Source organism: Monodelphis domestica, chromosome X (genome assembly GCF_027887165.1).
Source record: "Monodelphis domestica isolate mMonDom1 chromosome X, mMonDom1.pri, whole genome shotgun sequence".
NCBI classification, from domain to species: domain Eukaryota; kingdom Metazoa; phylum Chordata; class Mammalia; order Didelphimorphia; family Didelphidae; genus Monodelphis; species Monodelphis domestica.
Window position 1 is genome coordinate 45,367,742 of NC_077235.1, and position 27,905 is coordinate 45,395,646.

Below are 27,905 nucleotides of genomic sequence, written 5' to 3' on the forward strand. Positions count from 1 at the left end.
AATAACTTATTTCCTTTCAGAAAAGGGAAACACATACCAGAATGAGGTTCTGAAATGCAAGCTCTGCTTAGCTAATGGTAAGGAGGACCCACTGAGATGGAGGGGCTAGCCCTTACCCCCCCGACTAGTAGTATTAATCTGTTAGGGTGGGGGAGGGTACTGCTCCTTCATCTCACAGCACATCACCCATCAGTTTTGGAAGCAACTTGCCCCCTTGTTGTGTCCTCAGATGATCCTTAGGCTCGCCATGATGTTCAAACCACAGGTTTGCAGGTCTAATAACTTATTTCCTTTCAGAAAAGGGAAAATCATTGCAAAATGAGGTTCTGAGATGCAAGCTCTGCTTAGCTGATGGGAAGGAGGACCCACTGAGATGGCGGGGCTAGCCCTTACCCCCCCGACTAATAGTATTAATCTGTTAGGGTGGGGTAAGGTACTGCTCCGTCATCTTACAGCACATCACCCATCAGCTTTGAAAGCATCTTGCCTTCTTCTCATGTCCCCAAATAGTTCTTAGGCTTGCCATGATGTTCAAACCACTATTCAATGCATTGAATGTATAATAACTTCTTTCCTTTCAGAATAGGTGAACACATCCCAGAATGAGGTTCTGGGATGCAAGCTCTGCTTAGCTGATGGGAAGGAGGACCCACTCAGATGGCGGAGTTAGCCCTTACCCCCCCGACTAATAGTATTAATCTGTTAGGGTGGGGTAAGGTACTGCTCCTTCATCTCACAGCACATTACCCATCATCTTTGGAAGCATCTTGCCTTCTTCTCATGTCCCCAAATAGTTCTTAGGCTCGCCATGATGTTCAAACCACTATTCAATGCATTGAATGTATAACTTCTTTCCTTTCAGAATAGGTGAACACATCCCAGAATGAGGTTCTGAGATGCAAGCTCTGCTTAGCTGATGGGAAGGAGGACCCACTGAGATGGAGGGGCTAGCCCTTACCCCCCCGACTAATAGTATTAATCTGTTAGGGTGGGGGAAGGTACTGCTCCGTCATCTTACAGCACATTACCCATCAGCTTTGGAAGCATCTTGCCTTCTTCTCATGTCCCCAAATAGTTCTTAGGCTCGCCATGATGTTCAAACCACTATTCAATGCATTGAATGTATAATAACTTCTTTCCTTTCAGAATAGGTGAACACATCCCAGAATGAGGTTCTGAGATGCAAGCTCTGCTTAGCTGATGGGAAGGAGGACCCACTGAGATGGAGGGGCTAGCCCTTACCCCCCCAACTAGTAGTATTAATCTGTTAGGGTGGGGGAGGGTACTGCTCCTTCATCTCACAGCACATCACCCATCAGCTTTGGAAGCATCTTGCCCTCTTGTTATGTGCCCAAGTAGTACTTAGGTTCACCATGATGTTCACACCACTATTCGATGCATTGCATGTGTAATAACTTCTTTCCTTTCAGAATAGGTGAACACATCCCAGAATGAGGTTCTAAGATGCAAGCTCTGCTTAGGTGATGGGAAGGAGCATCCACTGAGATGGCGGGGCTAGCCCTTACCTCCACCCCCTGCCAATTAATAGTATTAATCTGTTAGGGCGGGGAAAGGCATTGCTCCTTCATCTCACAGTACATCACCCATCAGTTTTGGAAGCATCTTGCCCTCTTCCACATGTACCCAAATAGTCCTTAGGCCCGCCAATATCTTCAAACCATTAAATGATGCATTGCATGTGTAATAACTTATTTCCTTTCAGAAATGGAAAACACATCCCAGAATGAGGTTCTGAGATGCAAGCTCTGGTTAGCTGATGGGAAGAAGTACACACTGAGATGGCGGGGCTAGCCCTTACCCCACCGATTAATAGTATTAATCTGTTAGGGCGGGGAAAGGTACTGTCCCTTTATCTCACAGCACATTACCCATCAGGTTTGGAAGCACCTTGGTCCTTTATTGTGTGCCCAATTAGTCCTTAGGCTCGCCATGATGTTCAAACCACTATTTAATGCATTGCATGTATAATAACTTCTTTCCTTTCAGAATAGGTGAACACATCCCAGAATGAGGTTCTGAGATGCAAGCTCTGCTTAGCTGATGGGAAGGAGGACCCACTGATATGGAGGGGCTAGCCCTTACCCCCCCGACTAGTAGTATTAATCTGTTAGGGTGGGGGAAGGTACTGCTCCTTCATCTCACAGCACATCACCCATCAGCTTTGGAAGCATCTTGCCCTCTTGTCGTGTCCCCAAATAGTCTTTAGGCTTGCCAATATATTCAAATCATTATTTGATGCATTGCATGTATAATAACTTATTTCCTCCCAGAAAAATGAATGTTATTGGTCAGTATCCAAAACCTCCAGAATAAGGTTCTGAGATTCAAGCTCTGCTTATCTGATGGGAAGGCAGGCCCACTGAGATGGCGGGGCTAGCCCTTACCCCACCAATTAATAGTATTATTCTGTTAGAGTGGGGGAAGGTACTGCTCCTTCATCTCACAGCACATCACCCATCAGCTTTGGAAGAATCTTGGCCTCTTGTTGTGCGTTCAATTAGTCCTTAGTCTTGTCAATACGTTCAAGTCAGTATTTGATTCATTGCATGTATAATAACTTATTTCCTTTCAGAAAAGGGAAACATTCCAAAATGAGGTTCTGAGATGCAAGCTCTGTTTAGCTGACGGGAAGGAGGACCCACTGAGATGGTGGGGCTAGCCCTTACCCCCCCGACTAGTAGTATTAATCTGTTAGGGTGGGGGAAGGTACTGCTCCTTCATCTCACAACACAGCACCCATCAACTTTGGAAGCATCTTGCCCCTTTGTTGTGTGTCCAATTAGTCCTTAGGCTTGCCAATATGTTCAAACCATTTATCAATGCATTGCATTTGTAATAATTTATTTCCTTTCAGAAAAGGGAAACATTCCAAAATGAGGTTCTGAGATGCAAGCTCTGCTTAGCTGATGGGAAGGAGGACCCACTGAGATGGAGGGGCTAGCCCTTACCCCCCCGACTAGTAGTATTAATCTGTTAGGGTGGGGGAAGGTACTGCTCCTTCATCTCACAACACAGCACCCATCAGCTTTGGAAGCATCTTGCCCTCTTTGTTGTGTGGCCAAATAGTCATTAGGCTCATCATGATGTTCAAAACACTATTCTATGCATTGTATGTGTAATAACTTATTTCCTTCCAGAAAAGGGAAACTCATTCCAAAATGAGGTTCTGAGATGCAAGCTCTGCTTAGCTGATGGGAAGGAGGACCCACTGAGATGGAGGGGCTAGCCCTTACCCCCCCGACTAATAGTATTAATCTGTTAGGGTGGGGTAAGGTACTGCTCCTTCATCTCACAGCACATCACCCATCAGCTTTGGAAGCATCTTGCCCTCTTTGTTGTGTGGCCAAATAGTCATTAGGCTCATCATGATGTTCAAAACAGTATTCTATGCTTTGTAAGTGTAATAACTTATTTCCTTTCAGAAAAGGGAAACTCATTCCACAATGAGGTTCTGAGATGCAAGCTCTGCTTAGATGATGGGAAGGAGGACCCACTGAGATGGAGGGGCTAGCCCTTACCCCCCCGACTAATAGTATTAATCTGTTAGGGTGGGGTAAGGTACTGCTCCTTCATCTCACAGCACATTACCCATCATCTTTGGAAGCATCTTGCCTTCTTCTCATGTCCCCAAATAGTTCTTATTCTCGCCATGATGCTCAAACCACTATTCAATGCATTGAATGTATAATAACTTCTTTCCTTTCAGAATAGGTGAACACATCCCAGAATGAGGTTCTGAGATGCAAGCTCTGCTTAGCTGATGGGAAGGAGGACCCACTGAGATGGAGGGGCTAGCCCTTACCCCCCCGACTAATAGTATTAATCTGTTAGGGTGGGGTAAGGTACTGCTCCTTCATCTCATAGCACATCACCCATCATCTTTGGAAGCATCTTGCCTTCTTCTCATGTCCCCAAATAGTTCTTAGGCTCGCCATGATGTTCAAACCACTATTCAATGCATTGAATGTATAATAACTTCTTTCCTTTCAGAATAGGTGAACACATCCCAGAATGAGGTTCTGAGATGCAAGCTCTGCTTAGCTGATGGGAAGGAGGACCCACTGAGATGGAGGGGCTAGCCCTTACCCCCCCAACTAGTAGCATTAATCTGTTAGGGTGGGGGAGGGTACTGCTCCTTCATCTCACAGCACATCACCCATCAGCTTTGGAAGCATCTTGCCCTCTTTGTTGTGTGGCCAAATAGTCATTAGGCTCACCATGATGTTCAAAACAGTATTCTATGCATTGTATGTGTAATAACTTATTTCCTTTCAGAAAAGGGAAACTCATTCCAAAATGAGGTTCTGAGATGCAAGCTCTGCTTAGCTGATGGGAAGGAGGACCCACTGAGATGGAGGGGCTAGCCCTTACCCCCCCAACTAGTAGTATTAATCTGTTAGGGTGGGGGAAGGTACTGCTCCTTCATCTCACCGCACATCACCCATCAGTTTTGGAAGCACCTTGCCCCTTTGTTGTGTGTCCAATTAGTCCTTAGGCTCGCCAATATGTTCAAACCATTTGTCGATGCATTGCATTTATAATAACTTATTTCCTTTCAGAAAAGGAAAACACATTCCAAAATGAGGTTCTGAGATGCAAGCTCTGCTTAGCTGATGGGAAGGAGGACCCACTGAGATGGAGGGGCTAGCCCTTACCCCCCCGACTAGTAGTATTAATCTGTTAGGGAGGGGAAAGGCATTGCTCCTTCATCTCACAGCACATCACCCATCAGCTTTGGAAGCATCTTGTCCCCTTGTTGTGTCCGCGAATAGTCCTTAGGCTCGCCATGATGTTCAAACCACTAATCAGTGCATTGTGGGTATAACAACATTTCCTTTCAGAAAAGTGAAACACATACTAAAATGAGGTTCTGAGATGCAAGCTCTGCTTAGCTGATGGGAAGGAGGACCCACTGAGATGGAGGGGCTAGCCCTTACCCCCCCGACTAGTAGTATTAATCTGTTAGGGAGGGGAAAGGCATTGCTCCTTCATCTCACAGCACATCACCCATCAGCTTTGGAAGCATCTTGTCCCCTTGTTGTGTCGGCAAATAGTCCTTAGGCTCGCCATGATGTTCAAACCACTAATCAGTGCATTGCGGGTATAACAACATTTCCTTTCAGAAAAGTGAAACACATACTAAAATGAGGTTCTGAGATGCAAGCTCTGCTTAGCTGGTGCGAAGGAGGACCCACTGAGATGGAGGGGCTAGCCCTTACCCCCCCAACTAGTAGTATTAATCTGTTAGGGAGGGGAAAGGCATTGCTCCTTCATCTCACAGCACATCACCCATCAGCTTTGGAAGCATCTTGCCCTCTTTGTTGTGTGACCAAATAGTCATTAAGCTTGTCATGATGTTCAAAACACTATTCTATGCATTGTATGTGTAATAACTTATTTCCTTTCAGAAAAGGGAAACTCATACCAGAATGAGGTTCTGGGATGCAAGCTCTGCTTAGCTGATGGGAAGGAGGACCCACTGAGATGGAGGGGCTAGCCCTTACCCCCCCGACTAATAGTATTAATCTGTTAGGGTGGGGTAAGGTACTGCTCCTTCATCTCACAGCACATCACCCATCAGCATTGGAAGCATCTTGCCCCCTTGTTTTGTCCCCCAATATTCCTTAGGCTCGCCAATATGTTGAAACCATGAATTGCTACATTGGAGGTCTAATAATTTATTTCCTTTCAGTGAAGGGAATCACATCCCAAAATGAGGTTCTGAGATGCCAGCTCTGCTTAGTTGATGGGAATGAGGACCCACTCAGATGGCGGAGTTAGCCCTTACCCCCCCGACTAATAGTATTAATCTGTTAGGGTGGGGTAAGGTACTGCTCCTTCATCTCACATCACATCACCCATCAGCTTTGGAAGCATCTTGCTCCTTTGTTGTGTTCCCCAATATTCTTTAGGCTCGCCAATATGTTGAAAGCATGAATAGATGCATTGCAGGTCTAATAATTTATTTCCTTTCAGAAAATGGAAACAAATCCCAGAAGGAGGTTCTGAGATGCAAGCTCTGCTTAGTTGATGGGAAGGAGCACCCACTGAGACGGAGGGGCTAGCCCTTACCCCCCCGACTAATAGTATTAATCTGTTAGGGTGGGGGAAGGTACTGCTCCTTCATCTCATAGCACATCACCCATCAGCTTTGGAAGCATCTTGCCTCTTTGTTGTTTCCCCAAATAGTCCTTAGACTCGCCCATATCTTCAAACCATTCAATGATACATTGCTTGCGTTATAACTTTTTTCTCTCAGATACTTAGGTTCTCTGATGCTCAGCTCTTGGGAAAGAAGAGATTCCACTGAGATGGAGGGGGCAAGCCCTTACCCTTTGTTCTGATAAAATGTTACTCAGAATAAAATGAAGGTATTGCTCCTTCATCTCACAGCTCAATGCCCTTTGGCTTTGCAGTCATTTCCCCAACGTTGTTTTGATGTATTTCTTAGGCCTGCCAACATCCTCAAACTTTCTAGATTAATTGCATATATTGTTCCTCTTTTTGTCCTTTAAAAATGGAGGTGGAACAATCAAATATAGTGGACTTCTCAATTAGTAGCAATGCAATGATCCAGGACACCATCCACATGCAGAGAAAGAATTGTGGTAGCAGAAAATCAGAAGAAAGACATTTCCTTGAACACATGGTTCAATGGGGATATGATTGGGGTTGTAGACTCTAAGTGAATGATCACTCTATTGCAAATATTAATAATATGGAAATCGGTTTTGAACAGTGATACATGTATAACCCAGTGGAATTGCTCCTTAACTGAGGGAGGGGGTAGAGAAGAGAGGAGAGAAAAATCCTGAATCATGTAACCATGGAAAAATATTCTTAATTCATTTTTCAAAAACAGTGAAGGGCATTGGCCCCTACCTACCATCTCCAGGATGAGGTTCTGAAATGTAAGCTATGTTCCACTGAAGAGAAAGAAGACCCATTGAGGTGTGAGGGCAAGCCCTTACCTACCTAACTAATAGGCATTAAATAATCTGTTATGGTGGAATGGGATTGCTCCTTCATCTCACTGCATGGCACCCTTCAGCTCTGGAGACATATTCCTTAGGTATCTTCCAGGAAGTATTTAGGCTCACCAACATCCTCATACTGGTATTCGATTGTTGCATTATAGTTGTTTATTTCCTCTTTAAAAAAGGGCATCAGTACTCTGCATCCCCTCCAAAATGACATTCCTCAGTGCTGAGCTAATGAGAAAGGAGGAACCTCAAGATGGAGGGGTAAGCCCTTTCGCAGATAATAGTATTTATTTGGTAGGAGGCAAAGAAGTTACTCCTTCATCTCCCAGCACAACTTCCATCAGCTTTGGAGGCATCTTACCTCTCTCATCATCTAACAGTTATTAGGTGCGCCAATGTTTCCTGGCTTCTGTGAAATGCTCTGTTTGCAGTTGCTTATTTCCCCACACACACCAGGGTTGGTCATAGTATCCAGCCCAACTCCTCCAAAGTGTGGTTCTGAGTTGCAAACTCTGCTCCACTGATGGGAAAGAAAGACCCACTGAGATGGCGGGGCAAGCCCTTACCACCCTAACTAATAGATATTACTTAGTTGAGTGGGAGGAATTGCTCCTTCATTTCAAATCACAGCACCCATCAGCTTTGGAGGCATCTTGTTCCCATTATCCCCAAATAGTCCTTAGGCTCGTCAACATTCTCAAATATAGGCATTGCTATGTATAGTTGCTTATTTCCTTCAGGAAAGGGAAGGTCACTGGATCCTTCCCAATACCTTCAGAATGAAGTTCTAAGATGTTCAGCTGATGGGAAAGGAGAATCCACTGAGACAGTGGGGCAAGCCCTTACCCAGCTAACTATTACATTTTTTAGTAGTTAGAGCAGAAGTAATGGCTCCTCCATCTCCTAGCACAACACCATTCAGCTTTGGAGCCTTTTTGCCCCTGTCATCCCTAAAGAGTCATTAGACTTGCCAACATCCCCAATCCTGTATTAAATGCCTCACAAAAGCAATTTTTCATTTCCCTCATGGAAAATGGAGGTGATTGACCTCTGCCCAACACCTCCAGAATGTGGTTCTGAGATGCAAGGTTGACTCAACTGAGAAAAGTGGACCCACTAGGATGGAGAGCCAGCCTTTACCCAAATAAGTAAGAGATATTTATTAGAAAGGAAGAAACTACTCCTTCATTTCACAGCATAACAGCACACTTCAGCTTGGCATCTTGCCCCTGTTCTCAAATAGTGTTTATGCTCACTGACATCACCAAACCTTTAGTAGATGCTCCTGCACATGCAGAAGTTCTTTTCCCCCAGAAAAGGGAAAGTCATCAGCCCATGCCTAACCCCACCATAGTATCATTCTCAAATGAAAGTTATGCTTAGCTAATGGGAAAGCAAGGCCTCCTGAGATGGTAGGGGAAGCCCTTATCCAAATATTATGTAAATGTTAATCTAATGTGAAGGAAGGGTTTGGTTTTTCATCTCGCAGCACAACACCCTTCAACTTTATGGCATCCTTACCCTTTCACTCATTGCCAGTTGTATCTTCATATTCCCATTGCCCTTAGACACATATTAGATGTCTTTTATGTGTCATTGTCCTTTTCCCCCTGAATCAGGTAAGGATATTTATGGGCTGCCCCAAATCCTCCAAAACCAAACTTTGAGATGATATCTATGCTCAGCTGATGGGAAAGGAAGAACCCCCTGAATTGGTGGGGCAAGCCCTTGCCCATCTATCTGATAGATATTAATCAAATAGAATGGAATGGGATTGTTCCTTCATCTCACAGCCCAACATTCTTCATCTCTGGAGTTATCTGTATCTTGACATCACTGAAGAGATCCCTTAGGCTCTTGGAAGGTCTTAAATATATATTAAGATGCTTTGTGTATATAATTTCTCATTCTCCTTTGGTACAGAGAAAGGCTTCCACTACTGTCATAAGCCTTCAGAAAGAGGCTTTGGTATGGAAGATATACTCATTAATGGGAAAGGAAGACCCACTGAGATGGCGGGGCAAGCCCTTACCAATATATTAGAGAAATCTAAATCTAATATAAAGGAAGGGGTTGCTCCTTCATCTCACAACCCCACGTTCTTCAGCGCTGGAGTCATCTGTCCCCCTTTCATCATCAGAAGGTTCCTGAGGTGCGCCGTATTTGTGAAATATGCATCTTATGACTTCTGTATACAGTTTCTATATGCCTTTTTGACTGTAATAGTGAAGGATATACCAATCTACCCTAAAACTATAAGATGTGATTTTACAACTCCTAGTGTGCTCAGTTGATGGGAAAAGAAGCCCCATTGAGGTGGCCAGCAATGCGTTTATCATCCTAGTTCAGTGATGACAAACATTTTAGAGAAGCAGGTGATGTGAGAAATGTCCTCAGGCCCATGTGGAGAAGCCTGGCCCTGTGTCCCTCTGACTTTCTAGTTATGAACTCTGGTAGTCTCTGTGCTGGGATGATTGTACACAGAGAGGGCTCTACATGCCCCATCTGGCACATGTGCCATAGGTTCACCACCACAGGCCTAGTTGATCAATATTGCTCTTATAGAAAGTCAGGGATTATGATTTCGTTTTACTGCGTAGCATACTTCTACTTTAAACATGTATTGGGCCTGTCATTTCCAAATGTGTCCTTAGGATTAGTAATGTCCTCAAATCTGTATTAAATGTTTTGTATGTGCATCTCCCCATTTCACCCTTGTCCAATTATTCTAAGATGATCCTCTCATATTCATGCTATGCTCTGCTTGTAAGAAAAGAGGACCCACACACCAAATGGAGCATGGCCTTTCCTTTCCAACTGAGAAATATTACTCAGATCAAAAGGGAGAGTTTGCCCCTTCATTTCTCAGCCCAATACCCTTTAGCTTGGGATTTGTCCTTTCCCTGCCATCACTGAAATCTTCTGTAGGTTTATTGAGACCTCCAAATGTGCATTAAATGCTGTCTTTATGCAGTTCTTTAAAAAATTTTATAACCCTTCTGTCTTAGGATCAATATTGTATATTGGTTCCAAGGCAGAAGAGTGGTAAGGGCTAGACAGTGGGGCTTAAGTGACTTGCCCAGGGTCACACAACTGGGAAGTGTCTGAGGCCAGATTTGAACCTAGGACCTCCCATTTCTAGGCCTGGCTCTCAATCCACTGAGCCACCCAGCTGCCCTCTATGCAGTTCTCCCTGGAATAGGAAGTGTTCTCCCTAGCTACAAACCTCCAGAATGGGGCTCTTAGACCAAAACTATACTTACCCATGTATCTGATTGTATTGTTGTTTTTGTTGTTGATATTCAGTCATGTTCAACTCTTTGTGATTCCATGGACTCATTCATGTTTTTTTTTTTGCAACAATGCTGAGCTGGTTTACCATTTTCTTCTCCAATGCATCACCGTTTTTACTGAGGCAAATAAGAATGAAGTAACTTGTCACACAGCTAGTAAGTGTCTGAGGTCACATTTGAACTCAGATCTTCTTGACTCTAAGCCAGATGCTTTATCCACTGCACCTAGGTGGCTACTCATTTGTCAGATGTGTTATTCAAATAGAAATGAAGGGATCACTCCTTCATTTCACAGCAGAATATCCTTCAACTTTGGAGGCATCTTTACCATGTCACCCCCCAAATAGTCCTTAGTTTCACCAATCCCTTAAACCTGTATTAGATGTCTAATAGATGTTATTCCTTATTTTCCTCTAGAAGAATCAAGGACATTTGCCCCTTCTCAGTTCCTGTAGAATGAAGATCTGAATTGCAATTTTGTGTGGCTGATGGGAAAAGAAGATCCACTGAGATGGAGGGGCTAGCCCTTGCCCTTTTCTGTCTTAGAATTGTTACTAAGACAGAAAGTAAGGGTTTGCTCCTTCATTTCACAGCACAACACCCTTCAGCTTTGGAGGCATCTTGACCCCGTCGCCCCCCAAAGGTCCTTAGGCTCAGCATCACCTAATATGTGTTAAATGCTTTATATGCAGTTTCCTATTTCTCCTTTGTACAGGGCAGGGTAAATTACCTCCAAAATGAGACTGATAGTCAAGCTCTATTCAGCCAATGAGAGATGAAGACCCATGGAGAAGACAGGCAAGCTCCATGCCATTTTTATTTAGAGATGTTACTTAGAAAGGTAGTGATTGCTTCTTCATCTCACAAGACAATACCTTTCAGTTCTGGAGGCATCTTCACTTTGGCATCCTTGAACATTTCCTTAATCTCTCTGAGGTTTTGTAATATGACTTGTTTGTACAGTTCCCTATTTTCCCCTTGAATAGAGAAGGGCTCCTGCCTCTCCTTAATTACTCCTGAGTATGGCTCTCAGGTTTAACTAGTATCACCTGACAGGAAACAAAGACACTGGGATATGGCAGAGCAACTTCTTTCCTTAACATTTTAATTATTGTACCAAGATACTAATAAAGGGCTTCCTAGTTGACTTCACTATTCCAGGGTGTTCAGCATTTGAAACATCTTTTCCATGACATACTCTGACATTTCTTCAGGTCTACCTTGGCCCCCAAATATTTTGGATGCTATATGTGTGCTGCTGCCAACCCTTCCTACTTCATTTCAGGAAGAGTGTCTTAAGAGATTCATGCTATAGTTATCCCTTGTGAAAAAACAAACATTGGGAGACAATGGATCAAGCCCTTAATAGCTGAATCCTCTAACTTGGGTGCTGATCAGGGGTTTCTTTTTTCATCTTAAGGCACTAGGCCCTTCTGCATGTGGCTTATCATTTCACCAGGGTCCTCAAAAGTTTTCTTATACTCATAGGAGCCCTGTGATATATGTATAGCTCTTTATTTCCTCCTGGGACAGGGAAGGGAACTAGCTGCTTCTTGATGTCACTAGAAAGAGGCTCTTACATACCTGCTCTGCTCAGCTGATGGCAAAAGAAGACAGTGGGAGATGGCGGGGCAAGCCCTTTTTTTTAGCAGTGAGTTATCTTACTCAGCTACGATTGAAGGGCTTGCTTCTTCATCTCAAAGCACGATGCTCTTCATCACTGGGGTCATCTTATCCCAGGCAACCATGGAATTTACTGCAGTTACCAGGGAAAGGCACCAGCCTACAGAAAGAGGCTTTTAGATTCTCCTGTCTTCACCTGATGGTTAAAGAAGAGTCCTGTGGTGAGTCAAGCCCTTTTTTCAAATTGCTGAGTGATGTTACTTGGATACTAAAAAAAAGGCTGGCTTCTTCATCTCAAAACACAGAGTCTTCAGCTTTGGTGTCATCCTATCCTTGATGTGCCCAGAAGTTTCTTCAAGCTCCACAAGACCATCAGCTGTGTATTAAATGCCATATGTGTGCAGTTGCTCACTTCTACCTTGGACATGAAAGGACACCAGGCTGTCCTCCATGATTCTGGGAGAGGCTCTTAGCTTCTAGCTGTTCTACCTCTCTGGAAAAGAAAACCTTAAGAGATGGTGACTCAAACCTTTTTTTTCTAATAGTTGATTTGATTTGCAGCTGACCAAAATCAGAGTTTGCTTCTTCATCTCAAAGCACAGAGTACTTTAGAATTGAGACCATCTTGTCCCTGATATTCCTAAATGTCCCTTAGGCTTGGCAAAGCACCCAAGACATGTTGGAGATGCCAGGTGTGTGCAACTCCCCATTTCTTCTTGGGACAGAGAAGGGTAGTAGGCCTTTCCCTACATTTCTTGGATGAGACTTACTAATTGCTGTGGTACTTTACTCCTAAGAAAACAGTAGGAGATGGCCCTTTTGTTAACAACTGAGTGATCTTACAATAATGCCAAGTTTGCTGCATTATCTCAAAACATAAAGCCATTTAGCATGGGGTCCCTAGAAATTTCCTCAGGCTCACCAGGGTTTCCAGATATGTATTATATTACATATGCTGACGTTTTTTATTTCGTACTGTGACAGCCAATGGAATTAAGTCTTTCTGCAACATTAGAGATAAAGTTTCATTGATTCCTGCTATGTTCAATTAATGGAAAAAAGAAAGCAATGGGGAAATAGAGGATTGAGTCCCTTTCACTAATATTTGGGTGATTTTATACTTGTGCTAATCAAGAGCTTGCTTCTTGATCTCAAAATCCACAGCCTCGTTAAGCATCAGAGCCATCATGTCCTTGCATTCCTCAGTAGTTTCTTCTAGCTCAACATGGCCCTGAAATAGCAATTATATTTCTTGTATACGAAGTTTTCTGTTTCTGCCCAAGATTTTGATGGATTTGACGCCTTCCTCTAAAGTTCTAGAGAGATGTTCATTGATTCCTACTCTACTCAACTTATGGAAAAGAAAACATGGAGAGAGATGGCGGGTCAAGCCCTTTTTCTGGTAGTTGAGTGATTTTACACAACTGCTGCTAATTAAAGGCTTGCTTCTTCATCTCAGATCACAAGATCCTTCACAGCCATCTTGTCCTTGATGTACCCAGAAGTTTCCTCAAGCTCACCAATATGGACTATTTTCTATATATATGCAATTTTCTTTTCGCCTGAAACAGCAAAAGATGCCATGTTTTGCTCCACAATTCCAAGGATATTTTCATTGATTCCTGCTCTGCTCAGCTTATGGGAAAAGAAAACATGGAGAGAGATGGCGGGTCAAGCCCTTTTTCTGGTAGTTGAGTGATTTTACACAACTGCTGCTAATTAAAGGCTTGCTTCTTCATCTCAGATCACAAGGTCCTTCACAGCCATCTTGTCCTTGATGTACCCAGAAGTTTCTTCAGGATTACTGAGGTATGCACATGTATTAATAATGCATTTTCTACTGGAGACTGCAAAGGGCAATGCCTGATAGCTGTAGAATGAATGAGGCTCTTAGTTTCTTACTATTCTTAATTGATGGTAAAAGAATTCACTGAAAGATGGGTCACGGCCTTTTCTTCATATCTGAGTAATATTACTCTCATCTTAATGAAGGTTTTGCTTCTTTATTTAAAAGCACAAAACCCTTCATCTTTGTGGCCACCTTTGTCCTTGGCCTCCTTTGAAGTTTCCTTGGGCTAGCCAGGGCCCACAGAAATGTTTCAGTTGCCAGGTTATGCCAAGTTATCTTTTCCTGCCTGAGTCAGTTTAGGAAACGGAGCCTTCCCGCATCATCCCAGGGAAAAGCTCATTTATTCCTGCCCTGCTCAGCTCATGGGAAGAGGGTGTGGTCAAGCCCTTTTATTTTGAAATCCAGTGATCTTCAGCAGCACTGGGCTCTCTCTGTGCTTTATATCTTTGGAAATTTTTAGTAGAGGCCTGTCATATATAGAAGGGATTTGCCTCAGAAAGGACATTGCCAATTCTGTCCCAGCCACTGCTATATGTAAAATGGACCCATTCTTTGGCTGGATGGTCCCAAGTCATTTCTCCTCTTAGGGCCTCAGTTTCCTTCCTCTTCTGTAAAATGCCATTGTTGGAGCCAATCAGCTTTCAAGTCCCTTCTAGCTAACAATCTATGATCCTTCAATCTTATGTCACTTGGCCACTCAGCATCTCAGCTTCTTCATCTGAATCTAACAGTTAGAAAGGCTACTGATGCCCTGGACTCAGTCACTAGGCCTTCTACCTCTCCCTGGAGAATCTCCTGTCCTAGTCTGATACAAGTGGTGACTGAGGTTAGTTCTGCAGGAGGTTGGTCTGTCATGAGAGTAGCCAAGCTCTTTCTCTCATACTTTGCTTGTTTACATTTTCCGACAGGAGTTCTGAGGAAAACTACCTTAACCAAGCTTTTTCTAATGGCATACGCTCTCTGTTTAGTATGTAGAAAGGACCTAAAATGCAATATAGATCATATATGCACCTTGATAAGACTTAAGTGCAGTAACTTATAACTTTTATTATGGTTCTGGAAAGTGGATACTTAAAAGAAAGTGACTAAAATGAGCTTTGAACCAGAGATTCCATTGTTGGGTTTTTACTCCCAAGAAAGATGCTTGCAAGAAACAAATATCTCATGCTTACCAAAATACTTATCACTTTTTTGGTGACATCCAAGGATTGAAAACAGTGTAGACACCTGTCATTTTGGGAATGGCTAAACAAATTGTTGAACTTGCATCTTCTGAATTATTAGGGTGCTGTTAGAATCAATGAACTTGATGAATACAGAGAAACATGACAGGAATTTACATGAACCAGTGCCAATTGAGGTATGCAGAACCTGTAAAACGAAATTCAACACAACAACATAATTATATGTAATATTAAAATCATCAAAAATGGATGCTTCCAAAATATAATGAACATGCTTGGCCTGGAAAAAAGATATAAGAAACTACCTATCCTTCCTCCCATTTTCTTTCACAGATAGTCAAGAATCTACAACATTGGATTTTATAATATATTGACTGATTTCATGAGACTTTTCCCTTCTTTCTTCCTCCTTTGTATTCTTTATTGCAAGGGATAGTTCTGTGCAAGAGATTGGAAGAAGAATCTTGTCAGAAATGTAGCTAATAGCAAAAAGGAAGTCATCAGTAGCAATTTATATATTTTAAAATATATAACTACTCCTTTAGCCAGTCCTATATGACCAAAGGACTCAGGCTCTCTGAAACTTTCCATGCAGTTCAGCATTTGGCCAGTTTGGGGAAACAGTAATGGGACCTCTCCTACTCCTCCAAGGAGCAGAGATGATGCTTACTATGCTCAGAAGGCAAAAAAAGATGATACCAGAAAGTGTCTGCCTCTTTTATTTATCTGCTGAGTGACTGGCTCTTCTTAGTCACTGGCCAGTAAAGGGCTTGATTCATCATCTCCATTCACATGTCTCTTTGACATCAAGTCAACTGTGTCCTTGGTGTTCCCAGAAGTTTTGGGAAAGCCTTGGTCCACAATCCTTAGAGTGGCATCAAAAGGTTCATTCTCATACTCAAATCCTGCTATGAGGGATTGGATTTGATAGCTTCCAACAGTCTTCTAGCTCTAAATTTAGCCCTCTATTCCTGAATTACTCTCTCTCTCTTTTTTGAGCCTTCAGTTTACTTGTCTGTAAAATATAGAGGTTTAACTTGATGACCCTCTCTGGTTTCTTATAGTTCTGTGTCATAGCTATGCTCCTAAGACACTTTTACCTTTCTGGATATCAGTTTTGCCTCAGTAAAAAGAGGGTATTTTAAGAGATGTGCTCAGGAGCCTTCCCACCAAAGGTCTATTATCACATCGTCTTCTAAATTGTGTTCTCCCATAAAGCAGTTTTTCTTTAACGACCTTCAAGAAAATACTAAGTTCTCTTCTTGTCTGTTGGTCCATTTCACAAATTTATACCTTTATTTGGAGGTGTATGGACCCCTACAGGGTAGGCTCATGAGGCCCTTATGTGATGCTATTATAATTCGGTTCATGTCTAGTTGGAAGTATTTAATGATCCTGTAGACCCGTGTACTTTTACTTCTTATTACTTTACTTCACTCTCTCTCGATTTGAACTTTCATGACTCTAACCTAGGTAATATGACTTTAAATTCAGGACATTGTTGAATGGAATTGAATCTATTTGTGTTGACTGTAATTGAACTGGTAAACCTTATTTGTGTTTGAGCCTTGATTAGCTGAAATTCATCTTTGTGAGTGGAACTCCCTCAAGTAGGTATGGTCTTCTACATCCCTGATAATGAGCTTGATTAGGCTTCTTCCAGGACTTTCCAGTCTTGGTAAATGAGAGACTTTTAAAATTGAGGAATTGCCAAACCCTATTATCCACTCACAGTGAAAAGTAACATATCATTCACAGAATCACAAAAATCTCAGTTTTTGAGTTAGAAGGGACCTCGGAGACCTTTTAGTTCTACCTCAACCTGAATAAGAAAAAAAAGTGTAATCTGCTGGATTTGGTGGGGAGAGCATTATCTGCTTTATATGAGTTCACTATAAAATTGTCCCTATTCTCCATACTTCATTCAAGTCAGATCCTCAGACTCTCACTGTTCTTGTTAGTAGCTCTTGTCCAGACCTCCTTGTCTCAGCACCTTTTCTGCTCCTGAGCACCCTGACAATCACACTCAACTTCCTTTCCTTTGTCTTCCCAACTTCCTTCCCTTCCTCCTTCTGCTCTAGAGCTTCTTCTTTATCTGTAGCTCAAATTGGTTTTCTCTTCATGTCCTCCCACCTTGCATCATATGGCCTTCTTCATAATTCCTGAATTATCCAAATCACCTTTAGAAGTCCTTCAGCTCTGACCTGTGAATTCCCTACTTTGGACTTGTGTTGTTTTCCTAGTAGTTACATGTAATTGAAATATTTCCCCCTTCTTTAAAGGAAAATTATAAAATAGAATAACTGATATTATTTAAAACGCCATTATTTCCTAGGCACATTGATCTTGCGCTGTAGAAATGTTGCTTATCTTCGTCTCTCTCCAGTAGAAAGTGGACTCTGAAAGTTTCCTAGAGCATTTTGGATGTGTCTTTTGTAGCTCTTATTCTCTCTACAGAGATAATATGTATTCATTACATTCATTTCTGAACATACCATGGTCCTCCTACTAGACTACTGTAACCTCTTCAAACAAGACTGTGTTTTTCATTGTTCTATTCTTAGCATCCAGCATAAGGCCTTACTTTTAGTATTTATCAATAAATCAATAAACATTTATTAAGTACCTACTATGTGTCAGGCACTGTGCCAAGCCCTATAGACACAAAAAGAGGCAAAAGAGCCTTTACCCTTGAAGAGCTTTCCGTCTAATGGAGGAGGCAACATGTAAACACAAGCTATTTACAGAATAAATAGCAAATAAATAGAGGGAAGGCACTAGAATTCAAAGGGGTTGGGGAATATATACTGTAGAAAATGGGATTTTGGGAAGTCATTTACTAGATACTGAATAAACATTTGTTGACTTAAATTGAATAATTAAGGCTCTCATATGATGAGAGCCATACTGACCCATGGCTATCTCAATCTATCCCTTTTTTACCCAAGTCATGTAGGCTTTTGAAAAGACCATGATTTAGCATAACCATTGCTTGTTCGTGGATGCTGTGACATTTTTGTGCTTTCCTTTTTCTACTGTGAAGGCCGCAGGACAGAGCCATCATAAGTTAATATCTCTCCTCAATCTAGAATCTTAGTCTAGTAGGCAACAAGATGTTTATCCCTACCCATTAATGCTAGCTGCCATGTATTCTTCCACCTTTTCCCATATGGTAATCTTCTAAGTGATGAAGGAATACAGAAAAACTTAGTCAAGGACACCCATCTAACCTTGAAGATCTCCAGGTGGAAAACGCTTACATCCAATACTGTGGGCTCTCATTTCATAGCCTAAGCTTCCCCCTTATAGAGCTCCCACAGTTTTTTCTGTTTGATTACAAAATTTCAGCCTCAAAATGACCAATTCAAGAAATGAACAGGGGTTGTTAGATTTTTGTCTTTAGACTAACCAGTATGTTGGGTGTTATGCATAAAAATTAATCTTGGAGACTTTATACTAATTTATAAGGATTTATTAGTAAAGAGAAAGCATGAGAGAGAAAAAAGTTTCTAGCCTTTCTAACTTAAAAGTAAGTTCAGGCCCTGGATTCCAGCCTGGCACAGTCCTCCACCATGCTGCAGCTTGCCAGAGATGGCTACTTAGATGAGCGCTGCCAGGATGGGTGAGAGAGGGCTGCTTTCACAAGCCCAAAGGAATAGCTGAGAGAGGGGTGGGGGAGAGGGAGAGGGAGAGAGAGAGAGGGAGAGAGAACCAGCCTGTGAGCTTCACATGCTCGCTTTTGCAGCTCTGTCCAAGCCTTTCCCCTAGATCCCTCAATTTGGTCCAGGGTTTCACCTCAGTCCCCATAGATCATATCTCCTGACTTCCACGACCTCTGTTGATCAGGGGCCTCATCCACCATGCTGGAGAGTCTTCTGGGAATGGTCTTGGTTGGAGGTCCCCCAGATATTTAATTCACGCATAGGCCTTCCGTTTTCCTATCTAAAATATGATCATTATAACTTAACTTTTATGAATTCCTTGGTTAAAATATTCCCCATATTTCAAAAAGAAATGGTAAAAGTTTAAAAAGCAATAGACAACTATAAGAAATAAAGATTTTAGAGAAAGATTTTCACTTGAGAAATTAGACTTTTTTCCTCTGAAAGAAATGCAGAAATGAAAAGTACATCCTACGATCACCAAATAATAAACAACTTCATCTTCTTTTTTGGTTTTCTTAAGTCCTGCCAAGATCTTTCTTTGTGGCTGTACCGTGTGCTGAATCAGAAAATGTTGGAGGCTCAGGCACACATTCATTCATTCACTCCTTAAATCTAGTATTTAGTGAGATTCTCCTAAGTACAAAACATAGTGCTAAGTGTTCAGCTGTTCACCAGACCGTTTATACACTTGTATGCCTCCCTTAGAAAGGTTCAACCATTCATTCTGTGAATCACTGAGTCAGAAAAGTTTTGTTCCTCCTCTCCTCACCTAGCCTTCTTGAATGAAAACTTGTACAGGTGAAACCAGCAGCCAGCACAGTTTTACACACTTTCCTGTGCACTCTGATGCAGACACATGCATAAGCGCTGGTTCTTTACTTGACTCTCTAAAGGATGCAATGGAGAATAGGGCCATGTATACCATTCCCCAAGGACCTCTCTGCTGTGTCTGGCCAAGGATCTGGCCTTCCATGCTTACTCGGTGAGCACCCCTTTGGGGAGAGCTGTAGGCAGAATGTTCCAGAACAAGCATCAGGCTGGAAGCAGGGAGATGGTATTCTTACACTTGCCAGAATGCCTCCGTGTGGGGAGCATATTCAGGGGCCCTCCACTTGCTTTTCACTTTCCCCATCCCAACTCCTTGGTTAATCTGCATATCAGGATACTGAACTTTAGATGGAACAAGAAAGAAAATTAAGATTGTTTTCTCATATGGCATAATCATCTGGCCTTGGGAAACTACTCACTTAGAGCAACAGTGATAAGAAAGAGCCAGAAGGCTAAAATCTAGCACTAGCTCTGCCAATCAGTTACCAAGCACGTATGCCAGGTGCCATGCTGAGTCCTGGGAAATAAGAAGAAAGTTCTCTCTCTTCGATTATTTGCAGGGCTATGTTCCCCCCGTACACCTAAATATTCTCCTAAAGACTAAAGGCTGAGAAATGAACCTGGCCAATATCATGCCTTTGGTTCTTATTCTTTTAGAGGTGGTTTTCTGCTCCATTGCCACTAGCAAGATGCCTCTTTCTGACCCCATCTTCTGTCTTCTGGGATTATAAAGCATGTAATTATTTTCTTGAAGGGCTTAACGAGGCAAAAGTGTTTGTGATTTTTTCTGGGTTGGCAAGAAGGAAAAATGAAATGTGAAGAGGAATATTCAACAAAAAGTCACCTTTGCTAGAACACCTAGTTTGTAGCCAAGTCCTGGCTTAGTGGAACAATCCTGCCTGGGCCTTGCCCTCCCATTATGCAGCAAAGAGCCTGGGAAGTACATGCACATGTAGTTCTCCGATCCTATACTGAAGGCCCTGGCTTTGGACCTACTGTTCCTTCCAAGGTGTGAGGGGTTGTTTTTTAAATCTGTTTACTACGTCTCCACAAGATTCAAGTCTTTTGGCCTTTAGGTCAAATGGGCTTCTGTCTTGCCATATCATTTTGCTCCAAAGAGAGAGCTGTGTTGAGAAATCTCCCTTTGAAAAGAGGCTCAAAATATGGAGGCCTAGCCCTAATCCTTTCTGCATCAGGAAACGACTATATCATTGAATATTGCAGAATGTCGACTTTCATTCCAAGATCACTTCATGCACGCCTCATACTTGGCAATCCAAGTAATCAAAAGCTCTGCACTAGAGCTTCTCAACAGGGAATCTCATTGTCCTGGTTTTTTTGTATCCTGTCAGTAGTCATGCCATCTTAGATCTGGAGCTAGTAAGAATGTCTGAGGCCCTCTAGTCCAACTGTATTTTACAGAGGAGAAACATACCACTCACTTTGCTAAGAGCAAGGCAGACAAAGATTGTCCTGGCCCTCGGGGAGTCCGAAAGGCCCAAAGTAGCAGAAACAACATTGAAGCTGGTTCTAAGGTCTCTAAATCTTGCCCACCTTCTGGTCTGTGCCTTCCTCCTCCAATGTACATTGGGGTCATGGGAGTCACTGGATTTAAGAATCCAAAAGGAGTACTTTTTCTTGAGTGGAATTCATGAAGCATCCAAGTACGTTCCCTGTCACGGGCTCAGAACCTGAACACGGAATTCATTGTTCCATCTCAGCTTCAACATTTCCCACACACACATGCCTAGAGAATATGGTACTTCTTTATTTGTATGGAAGAATGCTATTGGTTGTGAACATTTTCTGTAATCAAGTAGGGAGCAGCTGGTTGGTGGTCAATGATGTGCGTTTTTTGGTGTCTCAAAATTGTCTTGTTTTGATTTTCCAGTTTACTCCTTGGTTAATATTTCTATCACCAGTGCTTCCTTTTTAAAGGTACAAGACAACATAGAACCACCTGCAGGCTAACGAATGCAGAGTGATTTTGCATGAATAAGTGTGTAACACATATGTGTTGTTGTTGTTTGTGTTTTCACAGGAACATTTCACCCCTGAATGCAAGTTCAAAGAATCGGTGTTTGAGAATTATTATGTGACATATTCATCAATGATATACAGACAGCAGCAGTCGGGCAGAGGATGGTACTTGGGCCTTAACAAAGAAGGAGAAATAATGAAAGGAAACCATGTGAAGAAAAACAAGCCAGCAGCACATTTCCTTCCCAAGCCGCTGAAAGGTAAATTTAGTGTTCCAGAAGCAAAGGATTCACCTTGCATTTGTGAAACTTGTAGTGCTTTCATGAATAGTAAATCTCATTTTTGAAAGTAAAACACAATGTTCCCATGCCAGGCCAGTTACTGAAAAGGTCGCTGTCGTTGGGGAACACTTGAGACCATTTAGATAATCATGGGCGCATCTGCTCAGCCACTCTTAGCACAGTGCATGCTGTCCAACCATGGCAATGCATCACTTGGGCAACACGAACTGAAGCAAGACATGGCTTGTGTTCCATGTCCTTTGCCCAATGCCCTTTACTCAAGAAGGCAGGGAATGGGGAACCAAAGGTTTTTGTCTCAAAGCAACACCAAAAGTGTGTTACCCCTCGTGTAGAACCCCTCCCTCATTCCTTAATGCAGTTATATAAATGGGGTGGGGGGAGGAGTAGGTCATTTAAATTATGGTTCCTATCAGTCTGTCCTTTGCATGGACTGTTATGTCAGAAAAATGCACCTGCTGGTCCCAAGAGATCCACGTAAAGAATATCTGGGGTGGCTTTGACTGTACTGTTAGGCTGATTGATTTTGAAGGTCCGTTTTAACTTGCTTTCAGTCATTAGGAGCAGATTGTCGGTCTGGTTTCAGTTAATTTTTTTGTTTTCTTTAAAGGAGCTCTTAGTTGACCTACAGACACAAAAAGTTTGCTCTTGATATTTCAGAGACTTGTATTAACTTCTCAAAGAATTTTGGTACTGTGGGGAAAACACTGACTTCGGCCTCTGAGGATCCAGGTTCAAAGCCTTCTTCTGTCATTTATAACTTGTGTGGCCTTGTGGAGTCACTTCTTGATCTCTCCTGGCCGCCATTTCGTCCTCTGAAAAATGAAGCTATTGGATTAAGTGATCTCGAAGGTCTATTCTAGTGCTACATATGCGGTTCGAAGTATTCCTCTGAATCTATGATAAGGTTTTTAAATGTTGAATTCATGCTCTTGCTCGTTGTATGCCGAGCCTCCTTTACCCAAGGAGCCTTTTGATTCATATTTTGGCATGAAAATATTGTCATTTATCTTTTGTCCACCAGAAGGAAGATGTAGAGGAAGGCCAAGGACATTAGCTGCAATTCTTTAGCCCCAAAGAAACAATGACTGAGAAAGTCAAGTGTAGGGCCCTTCTCTCCAAACCTTCCTCTGCTAAGGTCAATTTTACCCAGCATGAGCCCCTGCATCCACCAAAGCACCTGACACGAAGTTCTTGTGGGCATTGTGGATAATCCCCTGAGGCGGCTGCCCCCACCCCTCCCTTGCTCAGACCTCACCTGCTGTCTCTTTGTGCTTTTCAGTTGCCATGTACAAAGAACCATCCCTTCATGATCTCACTGAATTCTCCAGATCTGGAAGTGGCACGCCCACCAAAAGCCGCAGCGTCTCCGGAGTGTTAAATGGAGGTGGCAAGTCCATGAGTCCAAATGAATCGACGTAGCCAGGTTAAGGCAAGTCCAAGTGCTCTATACTGGAACCTTACCTCCGGATGCAGTTGAATTCTTAATGGCGGTCTTTCATCCAAATGGCCAATTTTAGAATAAAACCCACCAGATCAGCATAGGTTTCCCCCACCTCCCTTTCCTTTTTAACAGCTCCTGTATCTACTGGCTAGCAGTGGATATAGCTCAGTAATGTAGAATGTGATGTGCTCGTGCATATCACAAGGCCCAGGTTAGCCAACAAAACCCAGTCTTGGGGGAAAAAATTGGACAGTCAATCTCCAAATCCCCTTTCCCCACAGCCTCTCCTCCCATCCCCTTCCCCTGGGGTCACCTATGCTTGGTGGATAACCAAACCAAACAACACTTAACAGCACACACTGCTGATATGAATTTGCTTTGTAACCAAGGGGGAAAAAAGACCATTTTTATTCTTCGAGGGGAATCTCAAAACTTTCCACTTTTATTGGGTCAAACCAGTCAATCCAACCATCAATCAGTTTTCTGTCTTTTTTCTTTGCTTACTGTTTTATATCTAAGCTTGATAAAACTCTTTCTTTCATTTAGAATAGCGCAACCTTTTTGTTTTTTAATTTCCAAATTCAAATGGTTCTCTCGCTCTGCGTCTTTCAATCAATCAAACTCTACTTCAGGGTTGGAACTGAGTCGGCATCTCAGGCTTAAGTTTTCCGTGGTGATTTTGACACATGATGATCAATACATTTTTATAGGTTTGTTTAGCCCCCTGGTCAAGTTTTTGTGTTGACCCTCATGTGTAGAAATCTCGTCACCCCCTGGTCAGTGGAAGATAACATTAAGGTTAACAGCAATCCGCCAGTGTAGACATATGTAAACATGTGCAGAACAATTACCGTGGCTTCTATTCTAAAGACAGGAACTGTGGAATGAAGTGATGTCTTTTATTGTGTTGTCGTGGTGGTGTTGTTGTCGTTGTTTCCTTTTGATGAGAACTGTCTTACTTGTAGAAGTCCTCCTGTCAATGTATTGGACCTATGAATATTGTGTCTATGGCAATGTTAGGACAGGTTAGCTCTCAAATGCATATACTTATACTGCTACTGGAAAAGTGTTGCCATTAGTTAGATGTCCATTTAGCTCACCCTATCTGTTGCATGGGAGAAAGTGGGAGTCTTGGCATCGAGTTGCATGACGTGTCTGATTTATGTGTATTAATCCTTGTTGAATCTTGTGCTCCCAACCTGGGCGGAGCACCTCTAGACAGGCTGCTGTCTGTCTTGTACAAAAGAGGCATGTGTTCTATCCCATATATATATATATATATAGACATATTTATACACATGCTCTGAATCAGCTGTTTCTCTTAAGATATCCATTTCGAAACAGCTAGTTAACTGAGCAAATGCTCTATTTGGATTCTAGGTTGGAAACTAGTCTGTAACCACATTTGGAGTTTTAGTCATGGAAGGCAAGGGAGAAGGAGATCATTCCCCCCTTTGCGAATCGATATAAAGCACTTCTTTCCTGCCAACAGCTCCTGCTGTGAGAAGGGAAGATGGGAAATAGCGAAGGAGCTGGAATGGACATGTAGATGACAAGCTTTCCGGGGCTCCACAGAGGCCCGAGCAGTGTGCCCCTGCAGGCATGTTAGGGAGGGAGCCGAATCCCAGTGCCTCCTGGCCTGTGGTTGCCACCCCTACACACTTAGCTCCCTTCGCAGGTTTGCCAGCTGGCTAACCTGCACCATCATCCTGGAGCGCTCCGTCTCCTTGAGCTTGGCCTAGAGGCCCAGAGAGGGGCTCTTTGGGACAGCCCGGCAAACTTAAACCACTGCTGGCTGAAGTGAGTTGGAGCTGATCTGCCAGCTCTGCGACACTTTTCAAACCCGCCAGTGGGTACACAGCCCTGCTTCGGTTTCTTCCTGGTTCAGCTGGGTTGAGGGAAGTAGCTTGCTTCCTCTCCCCACAGAGCAGGAATTTGAAGGCCCAAGCCACCTAGCCTCTGCTAGTCAGTCCTCTGCTGCCCCCTCAGTCAGCAAGCACTAGTTCTGAGGGAAGCTTGAGTGTGAAGGTTTGAGGAAGCCAGGCATTCTTCTGGCTCAGTGCAAGGCTTGTAATACAGAATCCCCAGCCCTTTCCAGAGGTCACAGTGCTGAAGCTTGACTGCTGGCTTATTACCAAGGTTTCCAAAACTCTCGACCAACACACTGTGGGCACGCGCATGCACGCACGCACACACACACACACACACACACACACACACGCAGAGTCAGTCTCCAACATCACAGTCTTCATCTGCTTTCATCATCACCATCCCCACATAGTGATCCTCTTCATGTGCATGGTACTGTCTTAAGCACTGTACAAAAGAGTAAAAACAACAACAACAACCCCATTGCTTCCCTCAAGCAGCTTCCACATCTATGAAGACAACACAAATGTCCAGAATTCGGGCTCTTTTTCATTCACTCCTGTGGTTCCTTAGTTGTGTTTACGCCATGTGAGAATGCACAGCTCATCACCAGTGAGACCTAGAAGGATGCTGCAGGATCGGAAGGAGGGAGGAGGAGGAGGAGGAGGAGGAGGAGGAGGGCACATCTGGGAAGGACGAGTGGTTTTTCATAACTACTTACTCAGTCCAGAAGAGCTTTTGCGACCACCCCTACCCCCTCAGCCCAAGACCATAGTCCCACCATTTGCTTTGGTGAATTTTCTTAGAAAGGGTGCTCCGAATTCAAACACCCTTAGCCCAAAGTTTCCAAAACTTTCCAAGCATTCATTCTTCAAAAACTCAAATATGAAATTTAGTTGCCAGCCATTTGTGCTAGTTGTTCATTGGTACGAGAAGGGGGATGACACATAGGGGTGTGTGTCTCCAAGTTATTGAGATCTTGGAACCCAACTAGATCAGTCTGGTTGGATAGTCTTAGAGAGCAAGAAACCCTGGGGAAAAGGACGTAAAGAAACAAGAGGTCAAATGGCATTCCTGAAAATTGGTTCCCATTTTGAATGAATCAATTCTGGGCTTTCTTGCCTTCAGAGATCAATTGTGCTAGAGTTTGGTCAGCAGAAAACCTTTCCCACATCCCCACCATTTTGCTTCTGTAATTGTCAGTTTCATTTACAGAAACAAGTAGCTCACCAAGGAAATGCTTGGACATTTGCAGCCCCAATACGTAAACATATTTACAACCCACAATTTTGTGCATTAGTGACCATGATTCCATCCACAAAGAGCAAGCTCTCGTGATCTGTCTTGCCTAGCTTCACTCTCCTAGAAAGAAACATCTGGCTGCCATACTGGATGCTTGTCCAAAGCCCACAGTGTGCCCCTGTCCAACATAACTCCCTTCAAGTTATGCTGGACACTCTCTAGCCCATGCTGTATTAACAAGAGATGTTTCTAATTGCTGACTGCTCCCCTGGCGTTGATGAAGATACACCCAACCCTGCTGAAGTAGTGTTTTGATGTTAAATATTTCATTATCTATCACAACTGGTCTTTTTCCCTAATGTGTTATTACTTTGTAGAACTTTGTTCGAACCTGTAAAAATAACGTGGAAGTGATAACCTGATAAATGTATGTCTTGCTATATGGTGTTGGTTTCTTTAGGACAAAATGAATCAGCCCTTATGCTGACTTCAAAGGAATGCTTAATGTTCTTGATTTTTCTTGTCTCCTATATTCTAATAAAGCACCCAGAAGAGTACACTATATTGTATGGATTATTCCGACTTCTCTTTTGAGTGTGTTCTGAGGAGGTTTGTAACATCTGTGTTCTGTCATGGTGCAGTAAGGTTCTCAACAACATCCAACCTGGACCCGGTTTTCAATCTCTGGCATCCAAACCCACTCTCCAAACTCCCATCTGGTTTCTCTTCTTGCACCCCAGCTGAAACAGACAGATCCTCCACACTCACTGAATGCCCTGCCCCTCCTCCCAGGGCTCAGGGGATGCTCAAGATCTTTGGGAATGCCGCCAAATGTTTGGCCAGAGGACCAGCCCAAAGGGAGCAGTGGATGGTCAAGTAGAGAAAAGAGCTCCCTGACCTGTTGAAACGTCCTGCCCTCTCTAATAATCCTGTACTCTGAGGTGTCCAGTATTGGAAAAGGGCGACTGCATGTGCCCACACCATGTCTCTTTGGTCATGTAAATAGTTGTGTGTACTCTTGTAAGAACTTGTTTTCAATTCTGTAATGTTATCAAATACAGTAAGAAATAAAACACATCCAGGCTAGGAGAAAGCTCCACTGTTGTTGGTTAATGGCCTGACCGGTTGGCTCTCAGTGTATTACTTTCTAATGTCCATGTTGCACAGTGAGTAACAGCAGCCTGAATAAAGCATTCATTCAAAGACAATCATTGTGTGACTGAGTCAATGCTGCGTGTACGAACGCACGCGCGTGCGCGCATACACACACACACACACACAGCCCAAACAAGTCGGCTTCTTAGTGGAGTTGTTAAACTACCTTTGCAAAGCCCTCTTCATTCTATCCCACATATCCTGCTTAATGCAAAGGTTCCTGTCAGAGAGCCCTCTGTGCGAGGCAGATGATTGCCTGGAGGAGTGATTTGCTTTCTCTCCTTATTCCTGAACTGCTGTGCACTGTCCTTTCTAGGCCCAACTCCACAACCCGGGACCCTTCTCATGTCTCACACTATCCCCTCGGCCTCACCAACACTGAGCTTCCTGCATCTTGGGGACATTCCTTGGCACACCTCATATTGGAGCATCTCCCCCTGTAGGTGGGGAGGAACGGCAAGCCCTCCCCC

General features: G+C 43.1%; 1 protein-coding gene and 10 non-coding genes across 17 annotated transcripts in view; all 11 read left to right on the forward strand.

Annotated features, from left to right (window-relative positions):
• FGF13 (fibroblast growth factor 13) overlaps window positions 1-27,488 on the forward strand; it is a 510,824-nt gene extending 483,336 nt beyond the window's left edge. For all 7 annotated transcript variants that reach the window (XM_007507358.3, XM_007507363.3, XM_007507356.3 and 4 more), the window contains 2 exons: window positions 21,488-21,686; window positions 23,008-27,488. In XM_007507358.3, coding sequence (XP_007507420.1) covers window positions 21,488-21,686; window positions 23,008-23,147 — 339 coding nt within the window. In that variant the 3' untranslated portion in view covers window positions 23,148-27,488. The remainder of the gene's footprint in view (window positions 1-21,487; window positions 21,687-23,007) is intronic.
• On the forward strand, window positions 1,810-1,866 carry MIR7375 (microRNA mir-7375). The gene has a single exon (NR_127642.1). It is a non-coding gene; the product is annotated as a microRNA mir-7375 (primary transcript).
• On the forward strand, window positions 2,396-2,452 carry MIR7375E (microRNA mir-7375e). Its single transcript, NR_163013.1, has one exon. It is a non-coding gene; the product is annotated as a microRNA mir-7375e (primary transcript).
• Window positions 4,667-4,723, forward strand: MIR7375C-3 (microRNA mir-7375c-3). Its single transcript, NR_163011.1, has one exon. It is a non-coding gene; the product is annotated as a microRNA mir-7375c-3 (primary transcript).
• On the forward strand, window positions 4,949-5,005 carry MIR7375C-1 (microRNA mir-7375c-1). Its single transcript, NR_163012.1, has one exon. It is a non-coding gene; the product is annotated as a microRNA mir-7375c-1 (primary transcript).
• Window positions 5,231-5,305, forward strand: MIR7375C-4 (microRNA mir-7375c-4). Its single transcript, NR_163010.1, has one exon. It is a non-coding gene; the product is annotated as a microRNA mir-7375c-4 (primary transcript).
• Window positions 9,027-9,081, forward strand: MIR7374A (microRNA mir-7374a). Its single transcript, NR_127641.1, has one exon. It is a non-coding gene; the product is annotated as a microRNA mir-7374a (primary transcript).
• On the forward strand, window positions 10,819-10,876 carry MIR12403 (microRNA mir-12403). Its single transcript, NR_163009.1, has one exon. It is a non-coding gene; the product is annotated as a microRNA mir-12403 (primary transcript).
• Window positions 11,931-11,985, forward strand: MIR7373E (microRNA mir-7373e). The gene has a single exon (NR_163008.1). It is a non-coding gene; the product is annotated as a microRNA mir-7373e (primary transcript).
• Window positions 13,309-13,366, forward strand: MIR7373A-2 (microRNA mir-7373a-2). Its single transcript, NR_127640.1, has one exon. It is a non-coding gene; the product is annotated as a microRNA mir-7373a-2 (primary transcript).
• MIR7373A-1 (microRNA mir-7373a-1) lies at window positions 13,594-13,651 on the forward strand. Its single transcript, NR_127639.1, has one exon. It is a non-coding gene; the product is annotated as a microRNA mir-7373a-1 (primary transcript).
• Window positions 27,489-27,905: the final 417 nt, after the last annotated feature.